We start from the raw sequence: 20,488 nt of genomic DNA on the forward strand, positions 1-20,488 counted from the left end.
GTGACTTTGGCTGACTCCCTTGATCTTTCTGTGTCGATCAGGCCGCGTGGTGTGAGGTCCCCCGAGCCACGTGGCACTCAGCCGCGGTGTGATTGGCCTTGCAGGATTACCAAAGGATGCTGGATCTGATGAGGGACATTATTCTGGCCACGGATCTCGCTCACCACTTGCGAATCTTCAAGGACCTGCAGAAGATGGCGGAAGGTAAAGTCCCACGGGGCGCTGGCGGGAGCGGAAGGCATTCACTACGTGAAACCGGCCGCTAGCAAATGCTCCCGGATCCCGGCGCCGGGACTCTGGAGTTGGTCCCTGGGATGGCGGCCAGCAGCCACCCGAGGGCTCCCGCGTGATTTACAGCTAGAACAGGAAAACGTCTCGGGGCCTGGGTTTAGAAACAGCAGCAGACCCCAGCTGTCCTCAGCTTCCCTTTGAGGGCGGAAGTTGAAATCCGCAGGTTGTAATGCTCCTGTGTGACCACTGGGGGGCAGCTACCACGCACTCCTTAGCTCCTTCACTGTGCCCTGACCCCCCCGGGCGCAAATGCCCCTGAATGCGGGGGGATGCTGACACTTCCTGCACCTAGTCCCTGTCAGGCAGGCATCTGGGAGCGGCTCCTGGAGCCCTACAGCGGGCCCAACCCAGGGGAATCCAGAGTAGGGCCCATCAGCCTCAAAGGCTCCTAACTCCCCCGGACACCAAGGAGAGTTAGGCGCCTAACCCCCTTGGAGGATCTGGGCGTGAACAGCTTGGCAGATGGGCTGGAGCTCGGCTGGAGCCCCGGGGCAGGCTGGGGAGAGGGGTCGCCGGCCCCGCGGCTGGGAGCGCAGCACGAGATCCGACCCGCTGGCGCCCAGGAACTCGTCCCTCGTCCCTCTGCCTCCCCTGCCCAGGCGGCTACGACCCGGAGAACAAACAGCACCACAGCCTGCTGCTCTGCCTGCTCATGACCTCCTGCGACCTCTCCGACCAGACCAAGGGCTGGAAAACCACCAGGAAGATCGCTGTGAGTACCTGCGGGGCCCCTCCGCCTCCGCGTGGGTGCCTGGGCCCGGCCTAGGGGGGCTCCAGCCGCTTCCACTGGGGCCGTGCTATCCGAATGTGGGGTCCAGGGGTCCAGCGCCCCCTGGAAGGGTAACGGGGGAGGCTGCTGTGCTCATTGGTAGGAGCTGCCACCCACAGCCGGGGTGCATCCGAGTCTCTGTGCTAATATCACACATTAGGTCCATCTGCTGCAGTACAGCTCCCCCCAGTGGCCAGCACTTAACGCTAGAGAGGCGGGCAAAGCAAGGCCTACCCTTACCCTCGCCAGCTGCGCAGCGCTCCTCAAGGGAGAGCGCTCCTCGCTCCCAGCCGGCAATCACCTTCTGCTCTGAGCATGGGGGCTGCTCAGCCAGATCGCCGCCCTGCCTTATCGGTGGGCAGAGCGTTAGCAGGCCTTCGACTGACGCAGGGACCTTCCTGCAGCAGTGAGTGCCACAGGTCAAACCTGCCTTGGGTAAGGAAAGGTCTCCTCTAGCTTGCTCTGCACCTTGCTCTGAGTGCGCTGGCCCGGTGAGGCGAGCTACACAGCAGAGACTCGTCTCTTCCCAGCCCTGCCGACCCTCCTCACGTCCCTTCGAATCGTTAGAGCCGTATCGGTTAAAACACTGAGCACGCTGGGAAATGTCAGTGAGGTTGAGAGGCCCCGGGTCTCACGGGAGGAGCCCGGCACTGTCTGGGCAGACGAGTCTCTCTCTAAGCAGAGCAGGGGATCCCGGAGCTAGCGTGGAGCAATTCTGATCCATGGCCTTTCCTTCACAGGAGCTGATCTACAAGGAGTTCTTCTCCCAGGGAGATCTGGTACGTGAATAAATCCCTCTGGGGCAGCCGGTGTGTCGGGCTTGGCTTCCTTCCGTTTGTTCCCAGGCCACCCCATGCTGCAGGCCAGGGGCTGCATTTCCAGCAAGAGCGCGCGGAGGTTGGCTCTCACTCCAGGGTGTCTGATGCCCGCGTTTTAGCCGGACATTGGCGTGACCGGGGCGGGCTGCCGGTTGGCATGGATGAGCCCATCCTAAGGGGCAGTTTGTCCTGCTGGGGACAGGGAAGCGTCCACAGATTCCCCCCCATCCTTAGATTGGGTTCGGCTCAGCTGTGGTTCTTCAGGACATCTTAAAAAGCCCGGCGCTGGCTCTCCACACTGAATCACCTGCCAGCCTCTCCCTCTGACGCCCCCAGGAGGCACCAGACACGGGCCAGGTGGAGGCAGAGCCAGGCCTACGGCTGGCCCTCTGCACCCTCCATCCATGGGGCTGTGTGCTCCCAGAGGAGACTAAACCAGCCCCAGGCTGGCTGGGCATCTAGGACAGGGTGATGCGGGCCGGGGATTCCTGGCTCGGAGGCGTGAAGCCAGGGACTGCGGGGATCACAGCCTCCTTTGCCTGTTCTCTGCAGGAAAAAGCCATGGGCAACCGCCCCATGGAGATGATGGACCGGGAGAAGGCCTACATCCCCGAGCTGCAGATCAGCTTCATGGAGCACATCGCCATGCCCATCTACAAGTGAGTGCCCGGGGGCCGGCTGCTGGGGGCAGGGGAGGGCTCCGTGCAGGAACAGCGCCGACAATGGCAGCAGCTGCATGGAGCTTAGCAACGCAGTGCACGCCCCCCCCCGCCCCCGCACAGAGCCCCCCCCAGCCCTCACAAACACACACATACACACACACACACCTCCCCACACACACAGAGCCCCCCCAGCCCTGACACACACACACACACATATCTACACACACAAAGCCCCCCCCAGTCCTGACACACACACATACCTCCCCACACACACAGAGCCCCCCCAGTCCTGACACACACACACACACACATCTACACACACAGAGCCCCCCCAGTCCTGACACACACACACAGAGCCCCCCCAGCCCTGACACAAACACACACACATATCTACACACACAGAGCCCCCCCCAGTCCTGACACACACACACAGAGCCCTCACACACACACACACACACACACACTGAGTGCTGCCATCAGATCCTGTTTAACCAACCCCGCCCCCTCCCCTCCTCCCCACACACACACTCACACACAGCCCTGGGCATCAGATCCTCTTTAACACCCCCCTCCCCCCACACACACCCTCACACTCACACTCATACACTGCCCTGGGCATCAGATCCTCTTTAGCCCCCCATACACACACACACACACACACTCACTCCCACCCCACATACACACACACCGCCCTGTGCAGCAGATCCTGTTTAACCAACCCTCCCCACACACACACACACTACACTCGCACACAGCCCTGGGCATCAGATCTGCTTTAACCAAACACACACACACACACACTCTCTCACACAATGCCCTGGGCATCAAATCCTCTTTAACACCCCCCCACACACACACACCCCACATACACACACACCGCCCTGCGCATCAGATCCTGTTTAATCAATCCTTCCCCCCCCACACACACACACGCACGCACGCCCTGCCATCAGATCCTGTTTAACCCCGAGGGAGGGCAGGCTGCAATCCCTGGTGCCCTCCAGTGGCAGGGGCTGCTTAGCTCCGGGACAGTCAGAGCCCGGCACAAGCCCCACTGGGCACTCTCTGGTGGGTGGTGTGTCTCCCCCATCTCCCCCCGGCCCCCGGAACTGGGACTTCATCAGCATGCCCCACCCTAAGATAATGTCCAGCTGGAAGAGAAAAGCAGCGAGGTCAGGCCTAGAGGGGCCTCCCATGATCAGCTGCAGGCAGAACCAGCGAGAGTTGGTCTCCTGGTGCCTAGAAGGGCCGGGAGCAGGCAGAGGCCAATCAGGGCCAAGCAGGCCAGATAAAAAGGGCTGGCTGGCACTACTAGTGGCCAGATCTGGGTGAAGCCAAGAGTGGGAAGGCTGGCTCTCCCTGCCCCAGCCCAAGTTATCTGCCCTGGCCAGGGGCCTAACCCCGCCGGCGTTTGCCTCATGACGGGCTCATGTGTCTGGTATGGACTGCCTAGTTTAGTGCCCATTTGTTTTCTCCGCCCCGGCCAGTCCTTGGCAGTGTGCGTGCAGCGCAGGGGGCCCCTGTTCGCGGCCCCCGGGGCTATGGCTCGCCACCCCTCCTGCTGACGGGCGTTCTCCTTGTCCCCCAGGCTGCTCCAGGACCTGTTCCCGAGAGCCACCGAGCTGTACGAGAGGGTGGCCAGCAACAGGGAGCAGTGGACCAAAGTGTCTCACAAATTCACCATCAGGGGCCTCCCCAGCAACAACTCGCTGGACTTCCTGGACGAGGAGTACGACCTGCAGGGGATGGACAGGGAGAGCGCCAAGATGAACGGCTGCCTGGACTCGGAGGGGCACATGGAGACGGTGGCGCAATGAGGTTCTCCTCACTGCTGGGGGGGGGGGGAGGGGGTGACAGAACGACAAACTCAGCGACTCTTTGTCCCTTTTCTCCTGGATCCAAAGGAAAGAGGGAGCTGGTTTTGATAAATCCTTATTTGTCCAGTGCGTTCTCTGCAGTCACGGTCCCGCCCAGGCCGTGCCTAGCCCCGCAGGTGGGACGGCGGCTCTGATTCACACCTGTTCAGGACACTCACCCATGTGCTCTTTTGGATGCCGGGGGGGCGGGCGTTATTCCTTGGACTCCTTTTGCTGTACATTGAAATGAACCGCACTTCCCTCATCCCCTTCTGTACGGGGACCATCGCTTTTCAATGGCTCCAGGGCTCGGTGTCTGCGCTGGGAACAGAAGGGGGTTCGCCAGGGCCAGGGAGAGTGTGTGCTTTGAGAAGGCCTGAGGCTGCCCTTCCCCTCTGAGCACGGCTGCCCTCACTTCCCAGACCAGGATCTCATGCTTCACGCCCTCCTGAGAGCTGAACTTCACGGGTTGACTGACATGGAGGACTTTCGCCGCTGGCTGCTTCAGGGTGGGGGGAGAGGTTTTCCTGCAGGCTGATCTGCAAACCCTGGCTGTTGAATGGGGAGTTACATGGCCCGTGAGGCTGGGACAGGGGAGAGCTGTGCAGGCAGGCAGGGACGGAAAGGAGAGGGAGCCAGTCGCCGAGGAGAGTGGAAATGTTCCCGAGGGTTGCAGAGACGAATGGCCGGGAGAAATCACGTGTGGCGTGTCCTCGTGAACGTATCTGTGGGCGCGGAGCAGTAGGGCCGTAGAACCGGGTCTTTGCTCTGGGGATGTCTGGCTGAGAGCACGATGTGTTTTTCTGACCTCCAGGCAGTCGGGCATGACAGGTCCCGTACTTCCAAGCACAGGCTCACGGCTGCTCTCCTCCCAATGACGGCCTCCCTGCTCTCGGATCCAGGGCCAGCCGCCTCCTGCTGTCTCGCGGTGGTGGAGGGCAGAGGAAGGGTGTTTAGATCCAGAGAGGAGCACAAAGCCATCCGTCAGGGAAACCTGTCCTGAGAGGACACTGCAGGAGAGGAGAGACTGGAGTCTGCAGGCCATAAAACGCCCCTGATCCATGCACGTGCCTCTAACTGCTGACCAGAAACGCCAGTGCATGATCACTGCCAGCTTGTGATCTCAGAAGGGGGCGTCTGCGGGGCCAGAGCCACACCCGGTGTAAGCAGACGCACATCCAGTGACGTCAGCACAGAGCACTTTCCCCTTCGCCCACATCTTGGCCCATCGCTGCCTTTGTAATTGAAACCTGCCCTTTGGATGCTTTAGCAGAGAAGGTCCCGGTACCCACGTGTGCCCTGCAAATACCCAGCCGAGCCAGCAGCCGACCACGCAGACGCGCCCCGGCTGCCCTTGATGGGGCGCGCCGGTTCCAGAAGGCATCTGCCAAGCAGTGTCTCCCTGAGCTGTGGTGTTCCCTGAGCAATGGCGCAGAGCCGGAGTGCAGTGAGCCAGCTAGCACTCTGCACCCTTCACCAGATGCACGGGCCGCCTGTCCCTTGTCTAGCAGGGCCAGCACGGAGATTATTTAGAGGCCTAGATTGGACACAGAATCCAGAGGGCATGTGTCACACACGCCATCTGAAATGTGCCGGGGGCAGCGTTTCCTGTGGACGCTGGAGGGGTTTTAAGCCTCCTTCAGGCCTTTTATTAACACGCTCACCGGTCTCTTTTCTGCTGCACCCGCTGTGTTAGTGGTGTGGGGCCGACGGGTCTAAGGGACTCGGGGGATGGCGGGAATGCAGCAGGGAGAGAAACGCGCCAGCCACCGAGCGTACAGCTTGCTAGCTACGTACCCACGTGTCGCACTCACAGACCCTAACCTGGCGCTTTCCCCGCTATATGCCTTGAATTCCAACTGACTCCACGGTCTGCGTAAGGTCTCGGGCCCCTGAGTGGCAGAGCTGCAGCAAAGCGTTCAGCTGATCGCCAGGAAAGCAGGAAATACGGACTTTCTCCCCGAGGCCGGTACTGTAGTGTTGTGGCCAGCGCGTCCCAGCTGCCCACGTGGACTCTGAGGGACAAATCGTCGTCTGCTGAGCAAATGATTGTCAAGGGGGCGAGGTGTCCCAGCCTTCAGGGAAACAGACGATAGTTATTTGAGAGGGGGCAGAGCCCTGTCTCCTGCATGGCCTGGTCCCACTGGTCCCACGTTCTCACTCAAGAGGACATCTGGTGCTGAAGCACTTGCCGGTTTCGTTTGCTATTGATCAGAGGACAGGCCTGCTGGTGGAGTCCGTGTGGGCCTTTAAATCCTTTCCCACGTCATCTTCCCCTGCCAATCGCAGCAGTCACTAGTGTACATAGCCCCGGGTGCTGTTCCTCCTTCTTGGGAAGACACTGAACGGCCTGGGCTGGATTCCTGGCCCCACTGAAATCAGTGGGTTTGTGCCATTGACTTCAGTAGGGCCAGGATTTCGCCCTGGCTGTTCCCCCCAGGATATCACTCCGCGCAGAGGCCAGTCTGCTGCTTTCTCACTTGTCTTCTGCATGCTCAACTTGATTCTTTCTCACAAGGGGCATCAGCATGGGAACAGGGTCTGGGATCTCCATGGCCAGGGGCTCCTTGGTCTCCCAGCTGACGGCGTAAACGGCTCTGTGCGGTGATGACACAATTCCCACCACTGGCGGTGCTCGAGGGCCATCAGCAGAGGGGGAGGAACCCAGATGAAGACCAAGAAGCAGGACCAGAAGGACTGTGGCATCCACGGTTGAGGATTACATCTCGCCTTTGTCGTGAGCTGGATTTGATGGATGGACGGGACTTCCTCTCTCTTACCCCTGTACGAGAGATGGCCCAAAGCTAAACACCCTACACTGAAGAGCCCCAACCTTTCGGAAAGTTTAGAGCCAGATCTGGGCTTATGGGTTGGCCCCATCGAGTTGAAACAGACCAGAACCCCGATCCAAGGTCTCCCTCAGCTCTGCCCTTTCCGGCCTAGGCCCCTAACCCCTAACCCTAGCCCCTGCTCCACGCAGTCCTCCAGATAAAGAGAGGAACGGGAGCTACAGGAGAGCGCCACCATCTAGAGGCAGAAGAGTCTCCAAAGAGAATGTGGCCAGGTGGTGTCAGCTGGTCTTGTGTCGTTTTTTGTAGCAAGTCCAGAGAACCCAGGCTCTTCCCCAATAATGGATACTGCAAAACATGGAGGTAGGCTAGCGTGGCCCAGGGGGCCCCGACACTGCAAACTGCATTGATCACAATGAACCAACTGTGGCTGTCCCTAGGGGGTGAAATTCACCCTGTGCAGAGTGCTGGTGTAACACCGACAGACCCCGGTTGTCGGCAGATGGGATCAAACCTGGGGCCTCTGGAGCTTAGTGCATGAGACTGTCCCGCGTGAGCTAAAAGCCGCCTGGCTCTTAGCTAAGGCTGCAGCAGACTCATGAATCTCTAAGTGGTCTGGGTGCCTCTGGAGGGGACAGAACACCACACCCAGGAGGTGTGTGGGTTACACTGGCACAAGCCCACTGCACAAAGTCCCAGCTAAACCCTATTTCGAAGGCACAAGCAGGCCACAGGGGCGTATTTCACAAAAACTGGTCCCTTTGCTTTGCTAAAGCCGCACCTTCTGAAATAGCGAGCCTGGCGAACCTCAACTAAAGCCATCCGACGCCGACCTGGCGGCAGGAGTCTTTGCATACTGGCTGTGGGGTGTCAGCGTGGGGGGTCAGCATGGGGGTGGAGTTACATAAATGTCTGGTGGAGGGGGATGATGATGCCCTTACCCAATACTCACTGCTGAGTGTCTGAAGAGTGTTGACTGGCCTGCGTTACGTGGGGGCTCAGACTCTGTGGTGACAATGGTCCGATCTGGCCTTAAAACCTACGGCTGAGGAGCGGTAGGAGCTGCCGGGTGTGTTTAATCTTCGGGCACGGCTACACGTGCAGCGGTAGAGCGCTGTGAGTTAAACCCGCCTTCGTAGGGCGCAGTAGGGAAAGCGCTGCAGTCTGTCCACACTGACAGCTGCAAGCGCACTGGCCTGGCCACGTTTGCGGCACTTGCCGCGGCATTGGGAGCCGTGCACGATGGGCAGCTATCCCACCGAGCACCTCTTCCCATTCTGGCGCTGTGGCTTGTGGGAAGGGGGCGGGGCATTCGGGGTCCTGTCCCAACGCCCTGTGATGCATCGGTTCGCATCCCAGCATTCCCTTTGCTTCGGTCCACATTGGGTGCCATCTTTCAACATTTTTTGTACTGCGCGTTCTGTCTTCCCTTTCGGTCTGCGGGAATGGAGCCCGAACTGCTGAGGAGAATTTTCAGTGCTGTAAAGTGGGGGAAATCCCAGTCAGAAGCACATCGGGCCTGTAAATACCCATGCTGGTAAACACAGCAGCTGAGGCTTAGAGTCCTGGAGACCATGCTGCAGGTTTCCATCTCAGAGCAGTGCTCAGCATGGGGAGAAAGAGGGAGCTGGTGTTTAGGGCAGCAGATTGCGTTCTAAATGAGGATGCTATTCCTGGCTTTGCCATTGACTCACTGCGCGACCTCAGGCAAATCACTTTCTCTCTCCCCGTGCCTCAGTTTCCCCATCCATGACTCTCTTATCTCACAGGAGCTGCTCTGAGGCTGGAACCATTATTCAGGCTTTGAGAGCCTCAAATGGAAAGGGCTACCAAAGTGCATCAGTGTAATCAGCAGCTGGACTATTTACCTGGGGAGGAAGGGCAGGATTGTCTGGATCCTGTGGGTGGATGAGCACTGCAGTGTGTAAATGTAGGAACATCTGGTCTTCAGCGACATGCAGTACACATGGATGTCATCCCTACCTGCTCTGCGCACCATCCAGCGACCAGACATTGGCTCGTGCTGTGGGTATGAATTTCTTGTGGATTTGGGCTACATACAGATTTTCCTCGGGGTCTTTTTTTAATTGTATGTTTCTCTGAATATATGTCGTGTGTGCTGATGTATGTGGGGAACAGTGGGAGACTCTGAAGACAAGGATGCTAACCGAAAACATGTATTCATTTGCCTTACCTATTCAGAGTTGCCTTTAGAAAGATGCTTTGTATAAAATACTTGGTAGGACCGTGCGTAGTTACTAAATGTGAATGTTGGCTGATAGCTTTGTATAGGAGTACGTCTATTTCTTTCTACCACAGTCCCTCTTAGAACAACTGTAAGTATTTGCAGAGGGGAAGATAGCAAAGAAATTGAAAATAAATAAATAAATAAAAAAACCCTAAAGGCAAAAAAACCTCCCAACCCTGAAAACAAAGCTTACTCTGATTGTTACGCTCCATTCGATTTTATCTGGCAGTGCTTGTAATTAATTTGTAACCACCACGTTGTATTATAGCCATTGTTTGGGAATGGGAAATTATTTATCGACACTCCATCTTCCGCTGCGTGAAGAGCAAAGTTGACGGTGTATGTAAACTTGCAGTAACGTGGTTTTAACGATAGTTTCTAAGGGTCTGACTTATCCATTGGTGGCATCCTGGAAAAGGGCGCATAACGTGGGGCGGGGGAATCAGTGGGTCAAATCTATCCCTTTTTTCTCCACTGGAGCTGTGTAAATAAAAACAGAGGGTGAAATTCACCCCTGTGTAAGGCCTGTGCATAACAAAGCACTAGGACTTAGGGGGTGCATAGAACTTGTGCTGGCCTGATTTCCCCCTTGGAGAACACCACCACTGCTAGCTTACATGCGGACATCAGCGCTTTTCCCCCGCAGCCTGGACCTTTTCTATTCGGACTCTTTCCTGCAAATCAAGCAAGAGCTGGGACCCACACCAGGTGCTCCCTTCCTTCCGCTCACTTGCGAGCACAAAAGAGCGAAGGGGAAGGGGGGGGGGTCACAGACGCGCCAACATCCACACCCCGCTGCGTAGTTGCCACCCGGATTCCCCTGGCGCTGTATAAAAGCGGAGTCAACAAACCAAACCAAAATGTGAAGTGGCTGCTTCCAAGTTGTGGCCGTGTTTTGCACCCTTGCTGGTTTTAATGTTGCTGTGTTTGTAAGTGTGGTTCTTTTTCTCTCTCTCCTTTGTACATAGCCACCTGTAGATACTGTAAAGCCCGGCCGGTTTGTAGGGGTTCTCTTACCTAGCGTGTGTGTGTGTGTGAAATATTTTCCAGCTTTTCTGTCTTCTTATTACATTGGTTGTTCTGGGGTTTCATTTTTTTTTTCTCCCTTAAATAGTTGTGAAGGGGAAAAAAATGGGGAATTTTTTTCCTAATAAATTTCATACACCGATCTCCAGTGTCTGCTTTTTATTCTGCGTGGGGACCAGGTGGCCGATCGCAAGGCACATGGCTGGCTGGTTTGATGTGTCAGGTCTCAGCTAAACAGGAGCTGGCCTGTTTCAGTTCTGGGGGGCAGGGTTCCCAGGAACACCCGGAAGTGGTGTTGGTGATACAATAGGTGGGGCTCTTCCCTCTCCGTCAGCAGACCTGACTGATGATGGTGTTAGTAGGGTGACCAGATAGCAACTGTGAAAAAACGGGACGGGGGATGGAGTGGGTAATAGGCGCCTATATAAGAAAAAGTCCCAAAAAACAGGACTGTCCCTTTAAAAACGGGACATCTGGTCACTCTAGGTGTTAGGGGATAGCTGCCCAGAGGCTACAGAGGTTTCAAAAAGTCCACCCCAGTCTTGGCTTCGCCGATGTCTCCAAGGCAGTTTAAGGCATAGTATTGGGAGTCTGTCATGTTACTTGGTAATGGAAATGCTGACAGAGTCTGTGTCTCCTAGACTCATAAACTTTAAGGCCAGAAGGGACCATCATGATCATCTAATCTGACCTCCTGCACTTTGCAGGCTACAGAACCTCACCCACCCTTTCCTGGAACAGACCCCGAACCTCTGGCTCAGGCACTAACGACCTCAAATCATGATTTAAAGACTTTGAGTTACAGAGAATCCACCATTTACGCTAGTTTAAACCTGCAAGTGACCCATGCCCTGTGCTGCAGAGGAAGGCAAAACCTCACCAGGGTCTCTACTCATCTGACCGGGGGGAAATTCGCTCCTGACCCCAGATATGGGGATCAATTAGACCCTGAGCATGTAGGTGAGACCCACCACCCAGACCCCTGGGAGAGAATTCTCTGTAGTAACTCAGCGCCCTCCCCACCTAGTATTACAGGCCATTAGAAGTTTAGCGACCAGTGCGGCTGGAAAAGCTTAATATGTCTGAAAACCGGGCCAACACTACAAACCGTTCTGAGCCAGCTGGTGTACATGTGCGTCGCTGTCCTCTACAGATGAAATCAGTGCTGCTCAACTAGGTGTCATAGACCCTATGCTACCCTTAGCAAAAGGAGATTTTCCTTTCTGTCATGTGGTAGGCCCCTGTCCTTTCAGAGCAGGAAGCTCTGAATGCTATCCCTGCTCTCACTGTAGGGCGAAATAGCCAGCTGGAGCGGTAGATCGTGCCTCTGAAGGTACTGGCCCCTCTGAGAATAACCTTAGCAGGAATGGCGTGGATGCAAACTCATACGGCGGCAGAGAGACACTGTCATAAATATAAAGGGAAGGGTAAACCCCTTTGAAATCCCTCCTGGCCAGGGGAAAGCTCTTCTCACCTGTAAAGGGTTAGGAAGCTAAAGGTAACCTCGCTGGCACCTGACCAAAATGGCCAATGAGGAGACAAGATACTTTCAAAAGCTGGGAGGAGGGAGAGAAACAAAGGGTCTGTGTGTCTGTCTATATCTGTCTTTGCTGGGGATAGACCAGGAATGGAGTCTTAGAACTTTTAGTAAGTAATCTAGCTAGGTACGTGTTAGATTATGATTTCTTTAAATGGCTGAGAAAAGAACTGTGCTGAATAGAATAACTATTTCTGTCTGGGTATCTTTTTTGTAACTTAAGGTTTTGCCTAGAGGGGTTCTCTATGTTTTGAATCTAATTACCCTGTAAGGTATCTACCATCCTGATTTTACAGGGGGGATTTCTTTATTTCTATTTACTTCTATTTTTATTAAAAGTCTTCTTGTAAGAAAACTGAATGCTTTTTCATTGTTCTCAGATCCAAGGGTTTGGGTCTGTGGTCACCTATGCAAATTGGTGAGGCTTTTTATCCAACATTTCCCAGGAAAGGGGGGGTGCAAGTGTTGGGAGGATTGTTCATTGTTCTTAAGATCCAAGGGTCTGGGTCTGTAGTCACCTAGGCAAATTGGTGAGGCTTTTTTACCAAACCTTGTCCAGGAAGTGGGGTGCAAGGTTTTGGGAAGTATTGTGGGGGGAAAGACGTGTCCAAACAACTCTTCCCCAGTAACCAGTATTAGTTTGGTGGTGGTAGCGGCCAATCCAAGGACAAAGGGTGGAATATTTTGTACCTTGGGGAAGTTTTGACCTAAGCTGGTAAAGATAAGCTTAGGAGGTTTTTCATGCAGGTCCCCACATCTGTACCCTAGAGTTCAGAGTGGGGGAGGAACCTTGACAGACGCTGAATGGCCAAGCGATGAGCAGAGCTTCCAGCTGTTCAGAATCCCCCCACACATAGTACAGATGGTGGGATCCTACTGATTCTTTCGTGGAACGATGCAGGGGCCAAATCTGCCCCTGGCTTTCGGCGTCCCCAGGTGATATCCTGGGTCTAACAGTAACGGTGTCTTGTCTTCTCAACACTTAAACACTTGTTAAGCCTCTGCTCTTTCGTCTTCCCGGAGTGTCTCGTTCGCTCAGCTTCGTGCTGGAGGCAAGTGAGTGTTTCTAAAGTTACTTTTAACACATTATGTAAAGTAAAACAAAAGAAGGAGGCATGCCCTCGGGCCCAGGTTAGGAGTGAGGTGCACAGCTGACAGTTCTGATTACATCCCCTAGGGGGCAGTGGTAGCAGACACACAATAGCCGGTCCATTCAGGCACATTTCATCCTAAAACACTTTGCAAGTCGCGCTGAAATGCAGCCACTTCTGGGGAGGGCAACAACTGCCTGGTATACAGCAGTCCGCACAGCAGTGGGGAGAGGAGACTTTTAGCCAAGATCAGTGGGATAAACCCTCTTCTCTTACGAAAAATGCTGTGGGTTCTTTAGCATCGCCACCAAGTTGAGTGGCCTGGGCTGTTTAGGTCTGCACTGGGAGAGCCGCGCACAGTAAAGCGTTTGCCTTCGTCACTGGCCGCCTCCTGCACTGCAAGCCCATGCTCTGCACTCGCGCCCTGTTCGGCCCTCTCTGACTCCTGTGTTCGGGGGTGTAGGTCCGGCCAGCCCGCTGCTGTTTTGGAGCGAGCTTTCCAGCTGTTATGCTTGTGAGCACACCCTTCCAACCCGCGACAGCAGGAGGAATCCCAGACCAATGGACAAGGTAAAAGGCCCAAGGGGCCCCGCCTTACGGGCATGGGGCCATCACAACCTGCTGTCTCTGGGCTGTAAGGAAAGTCCCCAGCCAGTTCCTCACCCGTTCCAGGCCCTGGCTCTGCTGCGGTGACACGGCGAGGCAGGCCCCTGCTTTGGCAGTCACCATACGCCCTCAGGCTCCAGGTGGCAGGACCCTTCTCCCCAGCAGCAGCCCTCCCATGGGGGGGTCACGTCCCCCTGGCCGAGCCCGGCCTTCAAGGCCCTCTTGTCTGGCGACCTTGCTGCCCAGGGCGCCCCTCGCTCTCCCAAGCTGCTCGCCACTCTCAGCTTGAGTTCTTTGTGGCCCTGCGGGTGTCTGCTCCCTGGCCCTGGGCCCGCGGCTTCCCGCTGCCTTGGCGAGGCCCTTCCTGCAGAGGGGGCGAGGCGGGCATTTCCTAGCTGCTCCCAGGTGGCACTGCCCAGCCCTGGCAGGGAAAGAGGCACTAGAGAGACCCTGGTACCCACCCTTCCCTGCCTGGGGAGCAGCTGGAGGGGGAGCTCGGATCCACATCGGGGGACTGGTGCTAGGGCTGGTCCCTGGCTCAGCTGGGTGGGGCAGCCATGCCTACAGGCTCCCAGCTGGGCTGCTCAGAGGAGGCTGCATCGGGGGTGAGTGAGCCAGAAACGGGGGTGCATGGAGGATCGGGGGGAGCAGGCCCAATCCGGCCGGAAGGGCGGTGGGGAACAACTGCCCTGGCCCTGTCAGTTGGGGCTCTCTGGTGATGGCGTCCTGCCCGGAAGAGGAGACCAGGGCCTCCCCACCCCCAGACATATGCACACACCTTACCCTGGCTGGCACGCTGGGCTCTTTCGCACTGACACCCACAGCTAGAGATGACTAATCATGAGCTAAGCCGGCGCCCGCCTCCGCTCTCTGAGGCTGCCCAGCGGTGTCAGGGGGCCAGTCTCGTCCTACCCTCTCTTCCCCCACCTCCCCTCTCGGGCAACTCAGTTTCCTGACGTCCCGGAGGGGAGACGGGGCTCAGAAACCCCACGAACGCCACGCTAGTGCGGGCGTGTCTCCGTCCCAGCAGCACAGGGCAGCTGCCCCGTTTCGCTCCCCGGGGGGGTCCCAGCCTCTGGGGCAGGGACTTGGGCCTTCTGCCCCCCTGATGTCTCTGGCTCCCGCAGCGAAGCAGGAGCAGCTCGTCCAGTCCCTGGGCCCAGCAGCAGCCAAGTCAATAAACCCCATTCAACGGTCAGCCCTTGAGGGGGGCAGGCTGTGGCCAAGCCCCCCACGGCCCCCCAGGAGGGGTGTGAGTGGTGGGGTCAGCGAGGGGGTTGTGGGGCGCCGGAGCCCCAGCACGTGCTCAGAACAAGGCCTGTTTGCTCAGCAACGCTTGCCCTCGAAAGTCTCTCTGTGGAGTCCCAGAAGCAGACAGAACAGGACGGGGAACACGGGGCCTCTGACATGGGGAGCACCCCCCATCTCCAGGGAGCGCCCAGTGCAGGCTGGGGCCAGCAAGGAGCCATATAGAGACGCCCCAAGGAGAAGGAGTCACACCCCAGCAACACGGCACCCTTGCTGCGGGGGGGGGGGGCGGGATGGACAAGGAAGGAAGAAACACACTCAGTCTTGCCCCCCGAATCCCTGAAGAGACTCAGCCCATCGCGGGGGGGGTGGGGGGGTGGTTCAGTTCGCAGGGATGACGGAAATATCCTCAGCTGCCCGCTAGCCCCTGGGTGATGCCCCTTGGCCTGCATGGCTCGCCGGTCAGCAGGGCTGGGCTGGGCCCATTGGGGGAGCCACTGGGGTTAGAGTCAGGGGGGTTCCTCTTTGTTTACACAGGCCTGGCTCCCTGACCAGCACACACAGCGGTTTAGCCAGAGGCTGCTCTAGGCATCAGCAAGTGGGGCAGTCGGCAGAGATGCGGCGAGCTGGGGTGTAACATACCCCCACACTAGCTGGGGTGTGATGTACCCCAACACGAGCCTGCCCTGCACTAGCCGGGGTGTGACGTACTCCTGCACTAGCCTGTCCCACACTCCTGGGGTGTGATGTACCCCCACACTAGCTGGGGTGTGATGTACCCCAACACGAGCCTGCCCTGCACTAGCCGGGGTGTGACGTACTCCTGCACTAGCCTGTCCCACACTCCTGGGGTGTGATGTACCCCCACACTAGCTGGGGTGTGATGTACCCCAACACGAGCCTGCCCTGCACTAGCCGGGGTGTGACGTACTCCTGCACTAGCCTGTCCCACACTCCTGGGGTGTGATGTACCCCCACACTAGCTGGGGTGTGACATACCCCCCCATTAACTAAGGTGTGACGTACCCCTGCATTAGCTCGGTGTGATGTACCCCCGCACTAGCCTGCCCAGCACTTGCTGGGGTGTGACATACCCCCACGCTAGCGTAGGTGTGATGTACCCTCACACGAACGGAGGTGTGCTGGACCCCGCACTAGTCTGCCCCGGACTCCTAGGGTGTGACATACCCCCACACTAGCCGGTCGCAGTGCAGACTAATGGTCCTTAGCTGTTCCTTAATGCGCATCGCTCTCGTCCTCTGTGAAACGGGCTGAGAGCGAAGCACACTAAGGCCCCTGGTGAGGCGGGTCAGCAGGGTGCCTGAGCGACAAGCGCCCTAACACACACCAAGGCTTCGGCTCAGACCATGACGCTGGAGGGCCCAGCCCAGCGGGTGCTACTTGGGGGAGCCCTGAGCATGGCCTACCCCCCAGCAGCCTCTCCCCGGACATGGGCCACCCAGGACAGGCAGTGACCAGGTAAGTAGCATCCCCTGCCCCCCATCTGCCGCTCTGTGCCCCCATGTCCTACCCCCACCCCAGCTGCCCCTGCCCAGGCCCCCCAGGGGCCTGCCACCATCTCCCCCTCCCCCCCATGTCATAGCCCATCTGCCACTCAGAGTCCTGCCTCCTAGCTATCTCCCATCTTATCTGTCCCCCTCCCCAGCCCTCCTACCCCCCAGGTCCTCCTCACTGTGTCCTATCCCCCAACCCCATCTGCCCTAGGCTCTGCTTCCTGTCCCCTCTTTTCCTAGCTCCCCACCTCAGCTGTATCCTGAACTCCCCCAGGTCCTGGCCCCAGTCCCCACCCTGTGTCCGGACTCCAGCCCCCCACTATTATCCCCACATTGTTGCATGGCCCAGCCTCAGGCCAGGGACCTCCCAGCCTGGTGCTGCTCCCCTTGCTCCCTAAGGTGCCATTCAGATTGACACCCAGAGGGGTTCACTTAGGATGGGGGGGCAGAGCCCAATGAGGGGGGCAGTGGACCCCTACACAGAGTCCCAGCGCATGGTGCTGTTAGGGGCAGGGTGGATTGGTTTAAATCAAGGCTATTTAAATCACCAACTGGAAAGCCTCAATCATTGATCGTAATCAACTTTTCCCATTTGTACTTCAGTTCTTTTCTAAAGAAAGGTGCATTCTCATTGGCTGATATAACCGGTAAAGCATGTTGGTTTACAATGAAAAAGAGCCTTTACGCTGGATTTGGATGTTCCACTCCCATGGTTATGGGGTCAGAGCAAATGGTGGGGATTATGGAACCGAAATCTAAACAGGCAGAAATACCCCAGGTCATACCTAGTCAACATCATCACCCAACCTGACCCTTACCCTACACCACAGACAGCGGACCTGCTAGATTTACCGAGGAAGCAAAATTCATTAGCACTCTGGATTGGACTTGCAGATATTGGCAAATTCCCTTCGATTCTGATGCCCAGGAAGTCAGCTTCTGTAGTGGAATCTGGCCGATCTGAGTTTAAGGTTATGCCCTTTGGATTAATTAGTGCAGGGCTACCTTTCAGAGGCTTGTCAGTGAGGTACTGCAGGGCTTACAGGTCTTCGCCAGGGCCTATGTACACGACTTGGCTATTTTTAGTGATCCCTGGCAAGACCACCAGAGCCACGTGGGAATGGTATTGCAGAGGCTTAGAGAAGCCAGCCTCACTGTCACGGTGTCCAAAGGCAAGATGGGGGCCGGGGAGGTACCTGATTTAGGACACAAGGTGGGGCAGTGGGTTTGTTCACACTGAGTCTTTAAGAAGCCGTTCAAAATTGGTCTGTCGCACAAACCAAGAAGCAGATCCAATCCTTTATTGGTCTGGTCAGCTATTACTGGAGGTGTGTAAAGGGAGTTAATGAAATTGTGCCCCCATAACAAACCTTACAGAAAAGGGGAAGCCAGACTGTGTGATACAGACTGAGGCCTGGGAGGAAGGCTTCAAGGACATACAAAAGGCTTTGTCTACAGAGCCAGTTTTCATAAGCCCCGAATTCAGCAAACCCTTTGTGGTGTGCACTGATGCTTCTAATGTTGGGTTAGGCACAGGGGTAATGCAGGTTGGGGTGGAGGACAAGAGCCCCCCCCCCCCCCCACCAGTTGACTTCTTAAGTAAAAAGCTGACCCCCACCAAACAGAACTATGCTGTCATCGAGAGAGAATGTTATGCCATAGTTTAGGCTATTAAACAATTTACGCCTTATCTGCGTAATGGAAATGTTACCTGCACAAAATTCTCTGTTACTCACACACTGTAGGGGCACCCACCTTTACCCAGTTCCTAGGTCTCAAGGCGTAACCCTGTTAATTTAAGTACCCACCCTTACCCATTTCCTAGGTAGGGCTCAGGGTGTACTCTTCGCGGGGTTGCAGGACCTTTTATCAATGAAAGAGCCTTACACAGTAATATCCTTATCCTCTATTTATTAATAATTATCAAGCAGAATACACATGCTAAGCATACAATGCTGTGCTAACCAATCCTGATCATGCAGACGGATTTTCCCTTTTGGCCAGGCAAGGTCAGTCTCATCTGGATTGTGGTCGCTGCACATCGTGGTCGTGCAGAGGATTCTTGGCAGTTCTGATCTTAGGCTGTGTCTTAGAGGCCAGTTCTTCTTCTTCTTCCAGGTCTTTCCCTTTTCTTATTCTTCTTTCCTTCTGCTGGTCTCCTTCTTGGACCCCAGTTTATATAGTGAAACTTAAGTCCTGCTTAGCTCTACCTTAACCAATCATTTTACTGAAATTTTACTAAACAATTCTCTAACCTATTCTAACATATTGTAATATGGTTGCACCAAGCCACACGGACCAATTTGAGGCATTACACTGCAGGCTAGCTCTGCAGGAGTATGACGTGGTAATAACTCATAGCAAGGGAAAAGAAAACGTAGTGCCAGGTGCCTTATCAAGAACAGGGAGCCCTGAGGCATATTCAAGAGTCCCTTCACCATTTTTGCACTGGGAATGTGAGGCTGGCAGACCAGGTGCCAGCTCAGGCCAAGGAGCCCATGCCTCAGATGAACACTGGCAAATGCCGAGCTGGAATCAGGCTGGCTCACCTGTTGCGGCAGTGTTGTTAAAATAGGTATTTGAATGACAATGTTTCGTGCTTAGAAGTTATTGAATGCTTGTGAGTCGCTGCCTTCATTAATGTCACCTATAATAGCTCGATCCCCTATTGGAAGGTAATAGTTGAGCAGTTGTATGGTAAGCCTCTGTGACTGTGTAAATCGCCAAACAGGAGAGAGACACTGACTGGTGCAAAGTGCTGATCTGCAACCGAAAGTGTTACGTCCTGCCTCCTGGGTCCAGCGACACCAGACAGACTGTTGTGGGATGATACGGAGGACGAAAGACATTTGTTGTTTTGCCCTCCACACCACGTGAAGATGAGTCATGCAAGGGGATTCCTCCCATCAGCTGAGCTTGCAGCTCAGAGCACAATGCTAAGAGTATCTCTGTGCTGCTTGGAATTGGGGGCAGGTTTACCAGGCATAAGCAAGAGGTCCTCAGTGCTTAGCCTGGGTTAGCCCTAAACTGAGCTTGCTTATTATAGGCGCTTCTATTACCTTTTGAAACTTAAGATTGCAACTCATTTGTGTCTCTGCTTACCTGCTTTAACCTTGCTAATAACTCTCGTTCCTTTTCCTATTTAATAAATCTGTATATAGTTTATTACAGGATTGGCTAAAAGCATTGTCTTCGGTGTAAAGATCTTAGGTTGAGCAGACCGGGGTGACTGACCCTTTGAGACTGGGAGTAACCTGAATGTTGCTGTGATCGTTGGTGTAAGGGACCATCTATCGCAAAGGCAGGCTCGCCTGCATGGCGAGACAGATCAGAGTACCCACGGGGACTGTCTGTGACTCCACAGTTAGGCCACTTTAGTGCCTGAGAAGTTTACACTTGATACTTGGTTGGTGAAATCTAAGTATAGAGCTCACCGCCAGTTTGGGGTTCTTTACAGCTTGCCCTGAGGTTGGGACCCACGCTCCAGTCGCACCATCTGAGAGCCACTGGGGAGAGCTGGATCGCTAGAAGGACATTCACTGAAGATGGGCTCCAATTGCAGAACTGGGAGTGGCTGGGTCTAGAACTGAGCCCTTCCAGGCTGGCTGTTCAGATCGGTGGCTTTGGTTCCTGTCCACAGTTCTCCGACAGCTCCTGTCTACATGGGGGTTGCAAACTAACGTGGTCTAGATCAACGGAGAGAAAATAATTCTCTGGTGGTTGGCGCTCACGGCACAGCCTGGGACCCGCCTGTGAAGGGCCCTACAGAAAACCATTAGGCTGTGGTTGCTGGAGCGGGGCCACGGCCTGGGGGCGCGCAGCACAGAGAAGAATGGGGCTTCTGTTCCTGCTGCCCAGGCAGCCTGGCCGCAGCATCTGCCCTTGCCAGCCCCGGGGGCGTGATCTGGGGTGTGCAGAGCCCCGGCCAGGCTGGGCTGCCCGAGGGAACGGGGCCAGCGCGGGCGGTGCCTGCCCCAGAGATGGGCCTGGGGCTCAGAGAGCCACACGGCCCCTGCGATGGTCTCCTGCCCTT

The 20,488-nt window shown here is 56.0% G+C and overlaps 1 protein-coding gene across 3 annotated transcripts in view; it reads left to right on the top strand.

The window, feature by feature from the left end:
* The window catches only part of PDE2A (phosphodiesterase 2A), a 363,204-nt gene extending 353,039 nt beyond the window's left edge, over positions 1-10,165 (top strand). For all 3 annotated transcript variants that reach the window (XM_037914731.2, XM_037914822.2, XM_043527204.1), the window contains 5 exons: positions 105-204; positions 891-1,003; positions 1,801-1,839; positions 2,431-2,537; positions 4,129-10,165. In XM_037914731.2, the coding sequence (XP_037770659.1) occupies positions 105-204; positions 891-1,003; positions 1,801-1,839; positions 2,431-2,537; positions 4,129-4,357 (588 nt within the window). In that variant the 3' untranslated portion in view covers positions 4,358-10,165. The remainder of the gene's footprint in view (positions 1-104; positions 205-890; positions 1,004-1,800; positions 1,840-2,430; positions 2,538-4,128) is intronic.
* The last annotated feature ends 10,323 nt before the right edge of the window (positions 10,166-20,488 follow it).

The sequence above is a fragment of the Chelonia mydas genome, chromosome 1, assembly GCF_015237465.2.
Source record: "Chelonia mydas isolate rCheMyd1 chromosome 1, rCheMyd1.pri.v2, whole genome shotgun sequence".
Lineage (NCBI taxonomy): Eukaryota > Metazoa > Chordata > Testudines > Cheloniidae > Chelonia > Chelonia mydas.